The sequence below is a fragment of the Dermochelys coriacea genome, chromosome 1 (assembly GCF_009764565.3).
Source record: "Dermochelys coriacea isolate rDerCor1 chromosome 1, rDerCor1.pri.v4, whole genome shotgun sequence".
Lineage (NCBI taxonomy): Eukaryota > Metazoa > Chordata > Testudines > Dermochelyidae > Dermochelys > Dermochelys coriacea.
Genome location: NC_050068.2, coordinates 272,471,718 through 272,492,332, shown reverse-complemented (window position 1 = coordinate 272,492,332; position 20,615 = coordinate 272,471,718). Strand labels below are relative to the sequence as shown.

Here is a 20,615-nt window from a genome sequence, read left to right as displayed (position 1 = left end):
GGGTGTTTTGGACGAGGGAGGATAGCTGAACTGCAAGGTTTGACGTGTTACTTTGTGTGCAGTTGAATTGTTTATATTGCAGCACTTTTCATCCTGCTTCAGGACGATATCAAATTTCAAAATCTCAGAATTGCCCACAGAGTGAAAATCAAATGTTTTGATTATCTCGCTAAAACTACATGTACTGTACTGAGGTTACAAACCATGGACCATATTTGAGATCCTTATTCAGATTTTATTCAGTCCTGAAGCCAACTTTTGTTCACTTCAGGAATTTGCTTAAATGAAAATTATGTAAGGACCTGAGGATTTGGTCCCACACATTAAATAAATAAATAATCAATAAAGCTGTTATGAATAACACCCTATGCCATATCAGACATTTAAAAAGTAAATGTAAAATATTCTTAATTATTTATAAAGGGCCAGATCCTCAGCTTGTATTTAATCAGTGTCACTCCATTTATTTCAACTGAGATACATTGTTTTACACCAGTTCACATCTTGCCTGCTGTCTGTATACTTGCTGCTGCATTTCTCTCAGCTTGATCCAGTGATGCTATAAAGCTTAATACAGAGATTGAAGCTATAAAACTATTGTATGTGACAAAGCTTTGCTTATAAAGAAAAAATAACATCCTGGGACTTTTCCTTGCTTTTTTATAAAAATACTTTGACAGGTTTCTTTCATTTTTATCTTACAATAAAGCAGCTTTAGTTCATGGGAATGAAAAAGCAACACTTTTCAGGATATCAAGGAAAATAAAAAGAAAAGGAGTACTTGTAGCACCTTAGAGACTAACAAATTTATTTGAGAATAAGGTTTCATGAGCTACAGCTCACTTCATCCGATGCATTCAGAAAAATAAAGGAAAATAAAGAGTAAATTCCTTGTGATGCTACTAGGATTTTTTTGGGGTGGTGGTGGCAGGGTGAGGGAGGATTAATCTGATCTGCTGAGATTCACGAAGAGGAGAGTTCAAATGGAGGTTGAGTAGGTTTCATCTCAGTAACACCTCTGAGATTACACATCAAAAATTCATTACTTTTTCATTGAAAAACAAATGTGATGTTTTAACTTTGTATCTCTCTAAGCATGGCTGGAGAGGAAATGTGGATGGGGGAAAATTAGTTGTTCTCTTGTTTCCTTGAGGAAGTGATAGAACCTACACCAGAAGAAAAAAAGAGGTCAGAGAGCACTTTCTGAATATCAAATCCCTTTAAGGTATCCTAAATTGGATACCCCAAAATCGAAACTCAGAATGGGTTTAATGTGATTTAACATGGAATTTAATATAGTTTCAGGTTTTCTCTGAAAAGTTTACACTGCTCTAATCAGTGTTATAACTAAATGTGCTAAAGGATTTTTTCTGTGTGCTATATGCTGACACGGCTACTTCAGTGCTGCTGTGTAGCAAGTTAAATGGCCAACTGTCTTTAAAAAATAGCGGTTTCCTGTAAGACTCAAAAGTTTGTTACACTTTCAATAACAGATGGTGTGATTAAACCAGCATCAATTTTTGTCTTCTAGTTAAATGTGCTCTGTACTTTTTCAACCAGACCATTTTCTCTAGTACCAAAGGCCCCACAACAAATTTGCTTAAATGAGCAGTTTTGTTCAGTATTGGACTCCTACAAGCTTTCTGTACTGCATATAGAACTATGCTAAGTGGCGACAAAGATTAATGACAGAGCTGTAGATAAACCCTTGAAGGATACATGGCAAAATATTTATAGCTATATTATCAACCTCTTCAATTTTCCATCATCGCAACAACAATTGTTGCCAGCTGGAGTGTCTTTGCTTAAGCGTTTTATACTCAGGTATAAATCTGTGCTGAATACATTCTAAACACTCCTTTCCCAAAGGATTTGGGTTACATTGAGCAGTAAACTATTCCTTTCTCTTTGGGTAAACTTAGCAGGTAAGCACCAGACCTGAAAAGTGTAGATGAAATGTTAGACTGCTTTGGATTTGAGGGGCTCTATGACATTTTGCAATATAGTTTCCAAAAAATCAGGCAGAGTAGATAGATTCATCTCCTTCTTCCATTCTCTTTGAGGTAAAGGGTAAACAGACAACACTGAGATATCTAAGACATATATTTCCCACAAAAAGTATTGTGTTGACATAAATATCCTGTGGATATGGTTTTCCAATGGGAAACCTGCAACAGATGACTATAAATTGGTCAACATCCCACAAAACTACGAACAAAAGTTACATTCTCACTGTAGAATCAAAAAGGTACCCTAACAAGAAAGGTAATTCCAAAATAACACTATATGTGCCCTAACCTAAGCCTTCTTCATAGGTTTGACTGATGATACAATTCTTTTCCCCAGCCTAATTCTTCTTTCCAGACATCTGCTCCCTCCACCAGAAGACTATTCTTACTTCTCTAATATTCAGAGTGGAGTCCAAAGAACCTGCTGGTTAAAGTGAGTCAGCAGAAATTAACCGGCAGCTCCCTGCACAATTCCAAACCCACTGAGATGATGAAGTGAAAGGAAAATGTTGATATCTTTGTAAAATGGCTTAATCCATGGTTCACTGAGGTCAGCTGAAAGATCCTGTGTTGACTCTGGTGGTCTTTGGATTTGGTCCATAATGATCAAAATATCTGTGTGGATCTTTGTGCATATCTGATGGAAGAATATGTGGCATGATGATAACTATCTGAGATCTACAATGTCTCGTGGAACTTCCAGGGAACACTGCCATTGAACCACCCTTAGAGAGTATAGACATGATCTCCCATCATCATCTGACCAGTTCCTCTGGTTAGTGCCATGGCCCCTCCTGCTCTCCGCTCCCTTTGAATGGCTAATCCTTGTAGTTGGTGCTAGCTCTGGGTACTCCTATTGTCCCACTAAACCTTTTTCCTTACTTTGCACCTGCTGTGCATGGACTGGATAAATCTGGCCTGTACTGTGTCTTTATTCCTATATAATATAAATAACAAGAGTATCTGTCCTTAACGCCAAAGGGAATCGGTTTTATTAAACAGAAGTAGAAACAAGCTGTTCATTTGGAGCTTTGCCTCATTGAAATGATTCCATTCTCTTAATGCTGCCCTCTTAAAGGGAGCATCAAAAAAGTGCAAATTGATCAAAAATATGTGTATCTTTAAATGTGATCCATTTTCAATGACTGAAAATATTTATATAGGTCTATATATATAGAAAATGAATTTCTGGACTGAGGCCAGGCTTGCCAACATTTGTCTATGGAGCTATTACAATGCACTGAATATACAAGTTGGTAATGGAAATGTTATTTCAGTCTTGACTGCTACTACTGGGAAGAATGGCAGTGGATGCTGATAACATTCTTTATCTTTAAAACAACTGTGGGTAATTCTTCCTAATCGACAAGTATCTGGAAAGCTAGAGAAAGCTACTGTGTACCAGTTGTGTGATAACTGCTGATCTTTTACAGTAAGTATCACAGGCCAGTTTGCTACACTTATGGCTCCTTAAATAGGAAAATCTATTGGATAGAGAGAGAGCCTATGTGACAGCCTGGCCTTATGTTCTATTCAGTCCTACCTCCAACAAAACCAGGACAGAAAGGAGAACTGCCAATTCTGATGATGTGGCTTGGCCTTAATATCAAGCCTTTATGTAACAAGTTCCAGAGAGAAATTGAGTTTTATTCAGATATGGACTGCCCAGTACATCTTTTGCCTTATAAACACTTTATTATGATGGGGAGGAAGCAATTTATTTAGGAACTGTAAGCTTTCCACTGAGAACTTAAACAGAACCTGTGCACGCTAGAGGTAGATTCCACATATAGTCATATTTCTTTTTAGAAGAAGTTTAGCGGTAAATGCTGGCATTTGAAAATCAGTGGGAATTGAACCCCTCCTTCCTCCCTTCCTCCAAAAATCACAACCTAATAGACACATGCCAATTTACATCCAAAATTGAGCTTCTGTAAAAACAGGTTTTAACAACTAATATCAATAGAAGTATTCCTTAAACAACCACATTTCAATTGAAACAGTTTAATTTTTAATGAATTATATTCCCCTTCATTGTGCATCACTGAAGCTCTGCACATTACCAAACCTGCCATTACCTTGTGGTCTCCTGCCTGTTTCAGGTATCCACCTCTTGTCTCTCATCTTATATTTGATTGTAAGATCATTGATTTAGGGACTATCTTTGTGCTGTGGCTGCCAGCTGCATAGGGGAAGATAAAATTGGTGGAGAGCATGAAAGCTTTCTGCTCCCAATGTGCCCTTGGGTTTGTCATGGCTCCACATATCCTCTTACTGGGTAGTGTCTATAAGGTAAATCTAGTTCTATATGAAAATATATTTTATATTAAGAAATACATTTCTTTTAAACTATAGTTTGATGGTCAATCACATTTCCCGCTGTGAAAGCCTGTATAAAACTGATGAAAATCAGTTCCTGAAATTCCATATGCAACTTTTCACCAGTTAATTTTGTGTATTTCCTGAACCCTTCTAATGTTGCTCTTCATGAAATTGAGTGCCCACATTTTTGGCATATCAGCTCTCAAAATCCACATCAAATCAAAATGTCTTGATTGTACAAATTCACACACATGAAATTCCACCTTAAAATGTGATAGCAAACATCGTTGGCAATTTTGACTGGTGAAGAGAAGACAGGGACAGAAATAGTAAGCAACATACAAACAGCCACACATACATCTATTATATATTTTATTCAGTCACATATATACACACATCACAGCAGGTAAGGTGGGGACAGGGAGGTATGTACCGTGGGTCAGCATTCAGAAATAGCATGAAGGTCTGTCTTGCATCCTCAAGGTCAACAAACCCATCATCCAGCCAGAGTGGATAGGCCAAGCTCAAGTGACAAGTTTTCTAAGGTTTTCATCAGCTATTAAATGTTCCCAAACACAGACATTTTAGCTCAATATCTGGAAATTATTGACTTATATGGAAGGCCTAGTTTTTGTAAAATGAAGTCCAGGGTCAGAACAAATTTCTATTTGTCTGCTTTTGCATCATGCGTGCAAATTGGGCAGTTACATGTGCAAAATGGGTATTTAGATCTATTTGCATATGCAAAAGGAGGCACAAAAATGCACATGGACCTTGGCTCCTCACTATATGAAAATCAGGACCAGATGTGAAAACAAGGAGGCTGATAGTTCCTTTTTCTTTCACTAGTGCAGGAACCCTGATTGTGGCAGATCTTCTGAGTGAGAGGTGATTACTGGTTCTGCATCATCAACCTCACCCCTTGGGGCCCCATGGGAAACTTTGTGCTGGAGATCTGCAGGACTGTGCTCTATGAAGCGTTGGGAGTAAACAGTATGGTGAGTACCTGCTGTCCACAGCCACCTTCTCTGCTATGATGGTGGTTGTCCATTTCTCATTTCAAAGGAGGAAAGGAGGCTATTCCCCAGTGGTTGTGGGGATTCATCAGTGCTATATTGTTTTTGTTTGACGGAGGGGTGATATTGTTTGATGCCAGACAGTCACAGTGGTAGATAACTAATGAAATATGGAAAATAATAATGGGAGAAAGAGCCAGGATAACCCACTGTTCAGTGTATGTTACAGGTCCTTCTCAGTACCCAGTCCACAGAGGTTATGAGTCTTACATCTGTGACCTTCAGGAAATTGTCATTTAACTTAAGCTGTAAAGCTTCATGCTTTTAGCCATGGAGATCCCTGTGTCAATCAAGATGGTGGTCATCACAAAAGTATAGCAGAAATAGTTTAAGTTATCAGCCAACACAGGAGGCATCAAAACAATAATATACACCAATTCAAATCCTACACAAAGGGGCTATGTTGTCAACTCTCAAAATTTTATTGTGTGTCCTGCAATATTTGGTGTTTTTGTAAAGTCCCAGCTGCTGGAGTCCTGTGATTACATGAGAAATACAACTTTAATTTTTTTTAAGTAAGTTTCTAGCCCTCAGTGTTGTGGAGAAAAGCTTGACATCACAAACATCAAAGGCTCTAAAAAAGAAGGCAAATAGAAAAAAAACATTATTTCATAATTCTTGATTTTGAGTACCTGTTGCATGGTTTTGAAGTTTAGGTTTGGCAGTACTCAAGGGATATCTCTTTGGGTGGTGGTGGTCGTGGAGTGAATGATTCTACCATAAAAATTAGGATAGTTCTTATTTAAGGTTTTTATAATCAAGGAGTCAAAAGGCAGATAGTATCCATGGGACAGTACTTGTTTACAAGCAAGCTATCATAATGGCTTTTATTTAATGCCAAGTCTATTTTAGTGTGTGTTCCAAGACACACAGTTCTTTGACTTCCCATTCCCATGTAGCATGCACTAGTTTCTTTGCATCAAAAGGGATAAACACTGCCTTACACTTACTGCCTGGGACATCTGATACATTTCATTTTCATGTTCACAAAATTCATAAATAAATTTCAAATTATTACTTAACAGTTCATTATAGCAGAGATGCTTCACCTTGCAGTTCTCAGTGCACAAGGCCTGGACAAAATGGTAAACACAAGTGCTAGTGGATATAATTAGATGATATGTTTGAAAACATTTTGAAACTACAAAGTACAGAAAACAGTTTATTTAACCTTACAATAAATTCAGCAAAATATAATACCTTAGAATTTTTCATTTTAACCTGAACTTCCTTTTCAAGTTTATAAAAGACTGCAGCATATTTGACAATGATATGGACACAACAGAGCTATTTGCTATATTTTATTTTCTACAGTCTGGTTAAACGTAGCATGCAAGTAATTGAATAAAAATACTTGTATATATGATTTACTGTGAAATAACAATTCTACTGGTAGCAGACAACAACCTCTCCATGAAAGTATATAGGTAAGTATGATAAAAACAACAACAAACAATTTTTAAAATCCTGAAAAATGTTCTTGTTTCTTCATAATCTTTCATGTCTCATTAATATTGAAATGGGCTCTGAAAATGTATTTTCATACAAATTTGATCATATTTATATTGCTAAATTGTGTTATGCTATTCTTTTGCAATTTCTAAAAATATATCAAAGGCGTGAATAATTTAGAATATTAATGTTGACCAGGGTGAATATTGTACATACACAGTTCAGCCCTAAATTACCATTCAGCACTCTACCAAAAACACACCTGACTTCCATGAGAACCTGAGCAAAAATGCATACACCAATGTTTGTGGGCTTGTGTGTGAATGCACACAGATTTCTACATCATGATCATATTCCTCCAACTTGGAAGCCAGACTTGGTGGTGGGGAGGGGAAGGGGGCTGAATAGGGTCCCTTTTTGTTTCCTAAAACAAACAACTGAAATTACTTGTAAAACTATGCACAAACATGTTTTGTTAGGATCACCAGGTTCATGCTAAATATTAACAAACAGAATAGATAATATGCAAATTGACTTTGGTTAAGACATCCTAATTTTAAAGAGTTATGTTGGTGTAAATCTGCAGTATAGTTATGGCCCTTATAAGGAAATCAGAGGCACCTCACTGCAGTGAGATATCAGTAGCTACACGAAGACAGTTGTACATTTCCGATGGGAGGTCAGCTTGAGTGAGATTATTTCCATCCAAACGCAAATGATTGATCTTGGAATAGGCTAGTGATCCAACAACCTTACAAAAGCTGCTCAGTGGGAACTCTGAAACACAAAATAATGATGATAATTAATCATAATAATAGTTTACTTGACACGATAATCTGAAACTATGACTAATGCCAGGAAGTATCTGTGGCCTTGTACATAATGGGCTATATATTTAGCTGGAGTAAAGTGATAGCTCCCATGACTTTAGTGGAGCTCCATGGATTTACATTAGATGAGGAGCTTGCACTTAGTTGCTGGATTTTCAAAGGAGCTCAGAGATAGATTTCTCAAGTATTCAGCACCTACAATTGGTACCAGATTTTAAAAAGAGTCCAGCTCCCATTTGGCCAGATTTTCAAAAGAGCTCAGCACCCAGTTGGCAGGTGTGTTGGGAGGAAGGCATGGTTGTACTGAATAAATTGTGAGAGAGGTGTAGAGCAAATGCTACATGGCATACATATGAAGAGAGACAGAAATGTGCTGGTGAAAACAGACTAGGGGTATGCTGCCAGATTGATGCAGGCCAATGGGCCTTTGTGTTAGGGATTATCTTTTAAGTATCTTATTTTTTGTTTATTATATCTCAAAGTGAAATTCATTTCTTTTGAAAATTCCACTCTAACCCTTATTTCAGGCTGACTAATGCTGCCCTCCCTTAAGTCACCTAGGAAAATTGCTGCACCCTGTAGATAAAAAAGAAACAACTTTTTCCTGAAGCAATATTAAAGAAGACAGAAAGAGATCTGAAAAATATGGTAGGTGATATCCCCATTTGGATGCTCATTAAAATCTTCCATTGTCATTGGCAAAATATAGCCTGTATGAACTAACATCTGAGTACTGCACGTACATGATTTAGGAGTCTCTTCAAAACATGGAAGCTTAGGTCATTTCTAAGGAATGGAGACATAAAATTGTAGGATTCACAGAATAAAAAGGTTGGTTTGTTTTTTTTAGGAAATTAGAGTTTACTAAAGAAAGTGGGACCTACCCCAGCAGTTCTATTTCATTCTGCCTTAATCTGCCACTGGCAATTTCCCTATTGTTATATATTGTACAGCCTTCTCTTTGAAGGGGGAGTGATAATGGATATTCTTATGTGGCTAAAGGTGCCCCATATTGGAGTGTAAAGTAATATATAAACTATAGTGAAAAAAAGTGGAAAGTAGGTCAAATTATGAAGGATGAATATCAGAAAACAACTCAAGTATGTAGGGACATAATTAGAAAGGCCAACCACAAAATGAGACATAAAAGGTAAGAAGAAAGCATTCTACAAATACATTAGAAGCAAGAGGAAGACCAAGGACAGGGTGGGCCCATTATTCAATGAGAAGGTAAAAACAATAACAGAAAATATGGAAATGGTGGAAGTGCTAATTGCCTTTTTTTTCCTTCCAGTTTTTACTGAAAAGGTTAGTAGCAATTGGACGTCTAACATAGTGAATGCCAGTGAAAATGAGGTAGCATCTTAGGCTAAAATATGGAAAGAACAAGTTAAAAATTACTTAGACAAGTTAGATGTCTTCAAGTCACCAGGGCCTGATGAAATGCATCCTAGAATATACAAGGAGCTGACTGAGGAGATATCTGAGACATTAGCGATTATCTTTGAATACTCATGGCAGATGGAACAGATTGCAGAGGCCTGGAAGAGGGCAAATATAGTGCCCATCTATAAAAAGGGAAATAAGGACAACCCAGGGAATTACAGATCAGTCAGCTTAACTTCAGTACTTGAAAAGATAATGGAGCAAATAATCAAACAATCAATTTGTCAACACCTAGAAGATAAGTAACAGTCAACATGAATTTGTCAAGAGCAAATAATATTAAACCAACCATTCATCTTTCTTTGACTGGGTAACAAGCCTTGTGGATATGGGGATAAGTGGTAGATGTGGCAGATCTTGACTTTAGTAGGGCTTTTGATACTGTCTCACATGACTTTCTCATAAACAAACTAGAAAATATAACCTAGATAGAGCTAGTATAAAGTGGGTGTATAACTGGTTGGAGAGTAGTTATCAATGATTCATGATTAAGCTTGAAGGGCATATTAAATGGGTCCAGCAGGGATCGGTTCTGGATCTGGTTCTGTTCAATATCTTCATCAATGATATAGATAATGGCATTGAGAGTATACTTATAAAGTTTGTGGATGATACCAAGCTGGAGGGGTTGCAATTGCTTTGGAGAGTAGGATTAAAATGGAGAAACTGGAGAAATAATCTGAAGTAAATAGGATCAAATGTTGATGAGGCCTCAACTGGAGTATTGTGTCCAGTTCTGAGCACCACATTTCAGAAAAGATCTGGAAAAATTATAGAAGATCCAGAGGAGAGCAGCAAAAATTATTAAAGGTCTAAAAAACATGACCTGTGAGGAGAGATTGGAAAAAAATGGGTTTGTTTAGTCTGGAGAGAAAAAGTCTGAGGTGGTAACATAACATTTTTCAAATACATAAGAGATTCTTACAAGGAGGATGGTCAAAAATTGTTGTCCTTAACCTCTGAGGATAGGACAAGCAGCAATGGGCTTAAATTGCAGCAAGGAAGGTTTAGGCTGGACATTAGGAAAAATAAAACTTCTTAACCGTCAGGATAGTTAAGTACTAGATTTCCTAGGGATACTATAGAATCTCTGTCATTGGAGGTTTTTAAGAACAAGTTAGACACCTGTCAGGATTGGTCCAGTTATTACTTAGTCCTGCCTTGAGTGCAGGGGACTGGACTGCCCTATTGAGGTCCCTACCAGTCCTACACTTCTATGATTCTACAGGCTGATTCTGATATTCTTCCAGATATGAGCTACTGACTGATGTCAATAGGCCTATTTGCATAAGTAACAATCATTTGCATGAGTGATGCTTGTAGGATTGGGTCTATGTAGATTGTTACTAAATTTGACACTAAATAAACTATGGAAACAGTAGGTATCACATTGATCTTTCATACCGTTGTGACTGCAGTTAAATACATGTCAGGGTAATCGAAACCATGGGGCAAATCCAGCCACTTCCTCCATAGCTAAGAAGGAATCTTTGGCAGTAGAATCAGTGCCGTTTACTGTGCACGGAAGGGATTGGATATGTTATGTTATGCAGGGAGTCTGCCCCACTTCCTACCCAAAAGGAGTCAGGGACCAGGAAAGGACCCTCAATCTATTCCAGACAGGGAGCAATCCAAGGTCATTTCATGGCTTGTGGGAGAGGATTCCTCCCTGCATCTGTCCAGAACCTTGCCTGGTTACTGAATTTGCACCTATTAGTAGATTACACAAAACTGCCCAAGAGTTCTTATTCCTTCACTTAGTCTAAAATTTCTACAATATATTCTAATGATTAGGTCTCCTAAACTGCAGACAATTTGGCTGTAGTTTGTAAACTTAACAGCTAAACACATACTAGAATTTAAAGGCTAACCTTTTCATTTTTTCTTGTTTAGGGAAGCAAAATTAATGGCAGTCAATGATTTTAAGGGTCAAATTTTAAAAAATGGGGCATTTAAATTTGAACATAGAATTTTCAATGTTATAATTTGTGAACACAAAAACTGCCACTTGGTTGTAATATAAGATTTGCATGTATTAGTGCATAGATATTTAACTATCTGATTGCATATTCAAACCCCAAGTGTGCTTGTAAACTGTATCATATGTACATTCACACTGTATTATTTGCATGTGTGAATGACTGCATACAAAATGGTGTACGCAGTATTGGGATAAGACTGAAGTCACTTTGAAAATTGGGGCCCAAACCAGTCCTCACTGAGGTCAAAGGAAAGGCTCCTGTTGACTTCCATCAGGCTCCTGGTCCACAGCTTTAACACAAAGAAATGTGAAATGCTCCCAGGTTTTTTCTACCCAAACTGCAGCTCCAGTGACTAACTCAAAAACCTGATGGCATAGCAAAGACTGGGTACAAACTGTGACCAGGTTAAACAGGAAAATCCACACTGGAGCAACCTTGCTAAATATAGGATATTTATACTAAGGAGGCTTAATCCTCAATTGCACTGAGTTTAAGAACCGGAGGGGACAAAAGTGCCTATAAGCCTCCAATGATCCTATGTTAGGTGGGAGCCCTAGCTATTAATTTACACCAGCTAAAATGGCCACGTAGGGTTTTTTCCATTGTTCTGGGATCAGTGGAATTCATTGCACTCAATCGTCATCTCAGAATGCCTCACTCCTGGCCTACAGATGGCCACAGCATGTTCCATGCGGTGGGGTGGGGACAAGATTAGCTAGTGTAAAGCTGTCTATGTTGCAGAATTGCTGTGTGTCTATATATGTCCACATCAGCTCTTAACAGGCTACTCTATTTTGATACCAGTTTAGGATTCCCTCATACCAGGGAAATTCTGATATGCTTTCAGACAATTTTATGTGGTTGCCAGTGCAAAGTGACCTAAGAAAGGCCTGAAGACACTAATGTTGAGAAATGTTTTGTTTTCTTTCTGGTAACGTAGCAAGAATTTGCATTCAAAATGATTCTCTCTCACACACACACTCTCTCTCTAGCAGCTCTCTTGCCATGTCTAATCTTGGTATCAAATCACAATCATTTAGTGGAAATTATTATTCAGCGTTTAGAAGGTAAAAAGCATTGTTTAGTTGTTACATATCATTAATATTATTTTTACTCTGTCACATCCAGTATTACGGTTTCACAAAAGGGCTAGGGCCAATTGCATGGAACAGATAAACTCTGAGACAAAGCAACATTGAATACAAACATTGTCTTATTGCTAAATATGACTCAGAAAATGGAGGACACAAGAAAGAGTGCCTTAACATAAATAGTTTTATGTTGGGTCTCAATATAAGTGACATTTTTTAAAAACATAAGTGTAGTTTGAAATGTAGTCCATCAGTTTTCAAATATTGTTTTTTCTATCTAATACTTAGGATCATCAGTAGCCAGTGCAAGGCTCTCTTACACTATCTACCTGTATCATGGGCTGCAGGGTGGAAGGGAAGCTGGCTCTGAAAGGCCCAAGTTATCAAGGTGAATACACAACTCTCATTGTCTTCAGTGGGAGCTGTGAGTGCTCAGTATTCCTGAAAATCAGGCCCCTTTGACTTGGATGCTTAAACACTGTAGGCCCAACTTTCTGAAGAACTGAACACTTTCAGCTCTAGGTCAGGCTTCATGGATTGAGAACTACAGGTGCTTAACACATCTGAAAGCTGATCCTGCTTGGATTTAGGGATTGGATTTTCAACTACAAATGCAAATCTCTGAAAATGTTGGCCTTAATGTTTTAATTAGTAATTCATAGTCAATGCACAATGGAGATCTGATTATGAAAATTATACACAGAGATGTCTACATGAAACTGAAGAGAGCCTACAGCAATCGCTCTGAGCAGTGTAAACTCAATGAGGTGTTAACTCAGATACTCAATGACAATTTAAATGCCAACATTTGTTAACTATTTCACATAAAAAGGAGAGAGAAAATCACAGATCTCCAGAATTTACTGTGAGTGAGATTTCATTTTGGTGTCACAAGAGGATGGTATTTGGATGAGTTCCATTAGTCATTTTTCCCCCACCCACCCCCCAATTAAGAAAGAGCCAAGCCCAAGAAACTAAGCAGAGTCTGAGGACATACTGAACCCCAGTGAGGGGATCCAAGCTCTAGGAACACACTGAAGCCCAGGGAGCACAATCCAATATGAGTGGTATCCATTTTGGTGACTCAAATGGACGGAATCTATTTTGTAAGTTGTCCACAGGAGAGTATCACCACCTTCCCCCCTTCCCCATCTGACCCCTTCTTTCAGTGCTTAAAATGACTGTTGGCATGATACATTAATTTCTATGTATTTCTATGTAATTTCAGCTCAGTTCAAAACAAGGTTAACCTACCCCTCCCCAGATCCCCCCCAAAATAATTTGGGTTTCAAAATGGAAAAATACAAAACTGATAAAGAATATATCTATATAAACTGATAAAGAATATATCTATAATTTCCTCCATCTTATTTTATATAGATATAAACTGCTCAGAGCGACTGCTGTAGGCTCTCTCTATATATAAAATAAGATGGAGGAGATTGAAGGGGGGGAAATAATCAAAGAGGAGAAACCTTTTTGTTATTGTTATGGCTTTCTCTCTTTTACCTAGACCAGTAAAAGCTGGTAAACATGGGGAGAGAACATGCCCAGCTTTGATAGAAGTGTCACTATCAATGGACCTCCTGTGGCCTAGGCAGGGAGCGGCATTAATTGTATTATTCATTACATTAAAATATGCAAACGTTACTCACTGTTAATTTGGTTGACTTGGAGGTAGAAGTTTTCTAGGTTCTCACTGACTGTTGGGATGCTCTTCAGCATGTTAAAGGAGAGATCCAACTCAACGAGGGAGGAGATGTTGAAAACATTGCCTGGTATTCCACTATCTGTCAACCGATTGTGAGACAGATGTAAATATTGCAGGTCCTTAAAACCTTGGAAGTACTCATCAGGAATGTTGGTGATCTGGTTGTTGTTAAAATACAGCATGAGTAAAGCATGTGGCAGTCCTTTTGGTAGCTTTGTAAGTTGATTGAAGCTCAAGTCAAGATATAAAAGTGACTTCAGGCCTTTCATAGCCCCAGAAACAGAGTCTGTTTTCAGCTGGTTATTCTGTAAGTGAAGGACAGTCAGGTTCACCAGCCCTTCCAGTGCATTGGCGCTGACTTTTGTGATCTTGTTGTGACTAAGTTGCAGGTCATCCATGGTATTGGCAAGTGGTCCAACAGCTTCAGTCAAATTGTTAAAATTGATATGCAATTTCTTTAAACTCTTTAGTTTGGAGAAGACTTTTCCCTTAATTTTTGAATTTTCCAAATGGTTGTGATCTAAGATCAGCCACTCCAGGTCTGTTACATTATCAAATGCATTTTCTTCAATGCCCTCAATCATATTGTTTCGGAGATAAAGGTATTTTATTCCAGAAGGTACAAATGGGATGCTTTTCAATTTGAGGTCATCACAATACATTGCAGATGGATAGGTTTCAGGACAATTACATTCTGGGGCACAGACCGCTGTAGATGGCCCCATCATTGAATGAACATAAGAATAATCTGGGTCTGGAAAATATCCCACATCATAGTTGTATTGGCAGAAAATGCCACTGATCAATACCAGTAAGAAAGGTAGAGAGCTTAGATGCATCTTTGAAATGTCTTGTCCCTATATGGTTGGGGAGGGGGGGGAAACAGTTATAATTTTGTATTTGTTTTCCTTCATATTACTTTTGATTTTACAATATAAAATTATGCACAAAAACTGAAAAGAAAGATTGAGTGAATTAAAGTTAATTTTATAAAAGTGCCAATTAGGTTTGTGAATAGGAAATTTATATACAAATCCACACCATATTTGGAAGGCCTAGAGAACAGCTGGCACTGAAAATCTATCTATCTATACACTGAATAAATTGGTCATGTACTAATGTAAATGACCTTGCAGATTCCCATTTTTCACACTTAGATAAAAATGAATATTGTACACAGTAAAACTTGTTTTAAGCAACCATTCAAGGGGCCAGTAATCTACTTGCTTAACACAGGTGGTCTTCTAATCCAGGTGAAGCAAAATTGTTCCCAGTGCACTTGGGATGGGGTCTTGAGACAGGAAACTGCTTACTAAGAGTGGTCTCTTTTAACTGGCTAGTGTTTTAAAATATTTAGATAAGCATGTATCTACACATACAATCCCACTACCAATTCACACAGTGGATCAGACCCATATCTGGTGTAAATTAGTATAGCACCACTGAAGTGAGCAAAACTAGGCTCAGTAACACCACCTGAAGACCTGGCCAGTGTGTTTTAACTACAGTTCAGAATGTGATGAAAAGCAATAAAAAACCATTCAAATTCAAATTAAACCTTAAATTGTCCTCTTGTTTCCAAGTAATTTCAGAAAATATCCATATGCAACTTGGTATGTATAGTAGCATCAGACATGGATCTAAGATCCATGGAAAACTCCAGCAGAATAAAATGAGTTGTTATTGTTATTTTTATTATTTATCTGGTGACAATGTGCTCAGAGCTACACAAACAATTGAGAACTCCTGTGGTGCTTTCAATTTAATTAACAGCACGTATGCCTTAAGTTTGTTTCCTTGATTTTGTTGGCTCCCTAAAAGCAATGTTATATTCTTGTGGGCAAATAATCCTTGAATTAAGATATCTCCAAGCAGCTCCTGTTAATCTACCCTCCAATAGAATGTGAGAGTTTTTAAGGTGGTGTTTTGGTGTCTCCGATCAACAAATTTAAGTTTCTCTGCTCTGCCTTAGTATGCTAAGCTTTTGATGGAGGAGATTTATTAAATATCTTTAATTAGGCACTTATACAATCAATATTACCTAATTAGATACAGTAGGGTAGACATGCCATTTGGGGAGATTTTCAAATGTGAATTACAAGTATGTTTTTATTTGTCTGTTAGCCACTATTGTCTGAGAACATACTAATCAAATGCAAAATATAGCACAGGTCCCCAGCCAGTGTAAACAGGCACAGTTTCACTGAAGTCAGTGGAACTTCACTGATTTACATCAGCTGAAAATTTGGCTGATCCCCCCTGTGTAAACCCATTCAAGATGGGAGGTCTTACTATTTTCCTACACGCATGGAAAGTCAGAGCTATTGCCAACAATTTGGACTGGCACTCTTTGGCCTTACAGTAATATTTTCTGACATGTTTGCATTGTTTTTGGCAAAAGTAAAGGCCTATTAATATAGGAGAATGAATAATCTGCTTTAACTGTATATTTCATTGCTTTTCTGGTTTTAATTTGTACTTTTAATTGTTCTTAGTTGTTTTTTCTCCTTAATTTCATATATAGAACATTTGCTAAAAAGAACATGCAATATTCAATATAATGCAAAACACTAGAAATAATGTCAAGATTTAAACTAAATTTATATGGATTAATGTCATCAACTAAATGTTAAAAATGGGTGGCATATGATTCATATGAATGTGTGTGTATATCTGTATAAAATATTATATAGTGAGCATGTGTGTATGCGTGCACGTGCATGTGTATATACACACACACATATGGCTTCCACAATAAAGTAAATATTATGTAGAACAATTATCTTGCTTGTTGCCAGATTCTTAATAAGTGGATCTAAAAAAGTATCTGTCAAAAATGTGATCATTATATATACTCAGAATGTTACCCTGGATCATATGATTGTGAATTATTAGGTCAGAGTGTGTTCAAATATGCTAGTCTTGTGCTGGAAACATTTTCTGAACAAATTATTGTTTTTTATTTTACAAGTTTCACTGTAAAATACCTGAGCCCACAGCAGGGAAGCTGCACAGCAAATGCAGGCAATGATAAATTGCATCTCCAAAAACTTCAAAAAAACCTCATCAGAGTAGAATAGAGACAGTTACAAAAACTCTTTAAAATATTTTGAAAATTGACTACATTAATTATATTGTTTAATTTTCATGAAAACAATTAAATATCTTCAATATTAAAAATATCATGATTCAGCAATATCAGTGTCACTCTCCTAGCGATGGTGTATAAAAGGAAATTAAAATATTTAATTGGGTATTCAACAATTTAAATGACAACTTAATTAAAATTTCAAACTATCTAGCATTTTACCTTTCATCAACAGCCAAACTAATGATTTAAATGTTTCTATTCTGCATCCTCCTGTTTAAATAGTATAATAATAATTTAACACATTAAGAGGACTGATAAGGCGTTGTTACTAACAGACCGCTGGAGGGCTAATTGAAATGAATGTTATTTTTAAATTTTCCTTTTACTGTGTGTGAAGTTTTCCTTCCCAAATATTGTACAAAAAGTTCACCACTAATGCATGCAACACAAGGTTATTGTAAGCAAACTCTGAAATTAAATACACCAAAACTGCTGATTTGTGTTAAATTCACAAATTGGCAAACTTGTTCTGACATTTTTCTTGTCCCCATTAGAGCTACATTTAAATAGCTGAGCATTATAGTTAAAACATGCAACAGCACTTACCTTACTGCCTTGAAGCTGCTTTCTTTAATTCCCAGAGCAGATGCAATAAAGGACTGAATCAACCAATATATGCTGTAAACAGTGTCAGGAGGTAACTGGTTGCCAGATCCTCTGTGATACAAGAGCTAAAAAAAACAAAACAAAAAACAACCCCGAAAAAAAACCCCAAACCAAAAAAACCCTAGTCACGCTGTTCTCTGAAGCTGCTATGTCATCATGATGATCTTGTGGTGTGGCATGTACAAATGCTGCTCTCTAATGAAGTGCAGGTGGATACTGTATACTGTACAAGGACAACCCATCTGCAGTCCTTATGGAATAGGGAAAAGATAAGTGTTTCACAAACCTGAGAAAGTTCAGACTACGAACCACAGCCTTACACAAGGAATTTTATTATTCTAGAAGAAAAAATGCTTTAAATAAAATACAAATTACACACAGACCTTTCCTGTTTCCCAGTTTATTTTATAGCACTAGGCATGATCTAACAAATAACATTCAAACCTCAATGTAGTTTTATATATCTTAAGACAAGTCATTCACTCATTTATGTCTTGTTTTCTTTCTATCACATTATTTCCATAATAATGTAATAAACATTTTAACCGAGGAGAAGAATCAAAGATGAAAATACATTAGGAGTTTTGCTAGAGTGCTACACTATAAATCTTTCTCCAACACATTTTAAGTGAATATTGACTCCAGTGTTTTTCCCCCCTTATACAGACAGTAATTTACTAGGTTTAGGAGTTTCCTTTGGTGATCCAATTGATCTAATACATGTATGTTTCATAATAAAAATGTCCCACAAAGACTTTTCAGCAGTTGTAAACTCACTTTAGACATTTGTTTCTTTTTAGTTTTCAAAACACTCTTCTACTCTTCAGAATCTGGAACCACTCAGCTATGCGTTCTGTTTCTTATTTCATGGATATCATTCAAGAATGCATCCTAAAGCTTGGATGAGAATGTTAGTTTTAGTTGGACAATCCCAAAACATAATATAATAAAGAAAATCATTGGCAGAACCATAACTGTTCATTCTGGGTCTTAATATTTCCATAAGAAAACTCACAGACACCTAAATTGTGAGTGTCTTGATGTGTTTATGGGATGCAAACCTTTTTCAAAGAGTTGTATGAGGGAGGGAAAAAAACCAAATGTGTCTATGGATAGTATAGACAAGGCATCTTGAAAGATTCTGTGATAGAAGGTTTCATGCTGAACAGAGATGAAGCAATAAATATACTCGAATTTTATTCCAGAAGAATAAATGTATCACTTGTAAAGGATAAATGATTTTGTTCAGAATTTTAATCTGCCATTCATGTGTTGTACTTGGTGTTAAGTCCAAAACTGGTCTACATGCCCATACAGGGGAGTAGGGAAGCTACCCGTATCAGGTCGCAAAACAGGGTCTGGGAAGTGTGGAGCTCTACATACAAGGGCAATGGAAATTTTTGCATTACTACATAAAATATGTGGATTGACTATGCATTTTTCACTCATCTTGAATTAAATATGGGGGCCGATTTTCTGTGTTTTGCTATGCAGATGCAACTTTAATTGAAGTCCATGTAACATTAATGTTGCTTGATTTGATTGCTGTGCTACTTTTGCCGAAGCAGAGAGAATTGAAATCTCCATTAAAATGCACTGGCTGTGTCACAGGCATAGGCAACTTAATGTCAGTGGCTTTTGCAGTGCATGCTGTAAGTGACTGAAAAGGCATGAGGTTTTCTTAGCTGCCGATATATGGTGAATGAAGAAAAATATGGCATTAACTCAAGCCTCCAATAATAATTGAGTGTTTTTTTCTGAAGCCCTGCAACATTTTAAAAATATTAGTTAATGCTGACTCATATCGAATCAGTTCCACTAAAAACAACTCAGCTCCAGATCCTTGGTGTTGCAGGCACTCATTATTTTTCAACTAAAAGCTTTCATCATGTCATTTTGCTTGTCCAATATTTACACTGCACTTATATTCAAATGGAAAATATTGGGGTGCATATTATGAGCATTACAGGGTTTGTGGTAATCCAATTCTTTTTTTTCTTTCTCCTAAAAAGGAAATAGCATTTTGGAGATTTACAAAAATGGTAGTACTGGTGGTACACCCTATTAACAGATCACAAGATGTTTTTTATTGGAGTCTGACTCTTTGTTTCTGAGGGTAAGAAAAATGAATCACTGCTTTGTGTTGCTTCATACTTGACAGTATTTAGAAGTTGGTAACATTTACTTCTTCCAGCGGAAGGGAGACAAAGTAGGATCTCCCCATTGTCTGAGTCTGTACATACTGACTCTGCAACAGGCATACTTTATAACTGAGCAATTCAAGAGCAATTTGAGGTCTGATTCTTAGTACTGAAAGCCTTAAACGATATACAACCTATTTACCTGAAGGACTTCTGTGTCTCTATGGTCCGTGATGGTAGTAGGCTTGAAACTTCTGACCATCTCTATGTACAGTTTTGAAAGTCTGAGAAAGCAGGGCCTTTACATATAAGGCAATTTAATGGTAAAGTTCAAGATTCCTTTTTTTCCTATTTATTTTGTATGCCTAAATATGTCTTTTGTTATATAATGGTGCGGGATGCTGTGTGTAACTGTGCCCATGTTCAAATTTATATAGGTACATTCCTTAATTTGCCATAACTAATGTTCTTTGTTACTTTTTTCTAAGATGCTCCAAGTTCTTTGGTCATGGGTATTGAACAATCTGTATTTATTATATAGATATTGACCAGAACTGATACTAATATGGAGTCACCCATTGGCATGCTCCTAAGATGCAGCAAATAGAATACCCTCTTACCTGAAAACTGGAAAATTTCAGGGCTGTTTGTCATTCTGATTTTTCCTATTGGATCAACACAAATGATTTCTCACAGATGTTTGTGTTTTATAGTGGGAAAATTCACACTTCAATAGCCCTTATCTCAGCCTGCAACCTGTGTTGTGTTGTGATAATCTTATATAAGTACACTCATGAA

The 20,615-nt window shown here is 36.8% G+C and overlaps 1 protein-coding gene across 1 annotated transcript; it reads right to left on the bottom strand.

Annotated features, from left to right (window-relative positions):
* Nucleotides 1-6,556: 6,556 nt before the first annotated feature.
* Nucleotides 6,557-17,921, bottom strand: LUM (lumican). Its single transcript, XM_038388136.2, has 3 exons — nt 17,617-17,921; nt 13,864-14,776; nt 6,557-7,636 (listed from the first exon to the last, which is right to left on the bottom strand). The coding sequence occupies exons 2-3, from the start codon at nt 14,756-14,758 to the stop codon at nt 7,482-7,484; spliced, it is 1,050 nt and encodes a 349-aa protein (XP_038244064.1). The 5' UTR covers nt 14,759-14,776; nt 17,617-17,921; the 3' UTR covers nt 6,557-7,481.
* Between the last annotated feature and the right edge of the window lie 2,694 nt (nt 17,922-20,615).

Excerpts from the sequence above, each read along its gene's own strand:
- LUM (XM_038388136.2), bottom strand. The coding sequence starts at position 14,758 with ATGCATCTAAGCTCTCTACCTTTCTTACTGGTATTGATCAGTGGCATT. Across the intron at positions 7,637-13,863 it reads CCAAGTCAACCAAATTAACA|AGTTCCCACTGAGCAGCTTT; the intron begins GTGAGTAACGTT and ends TTTGTGTTTCAG.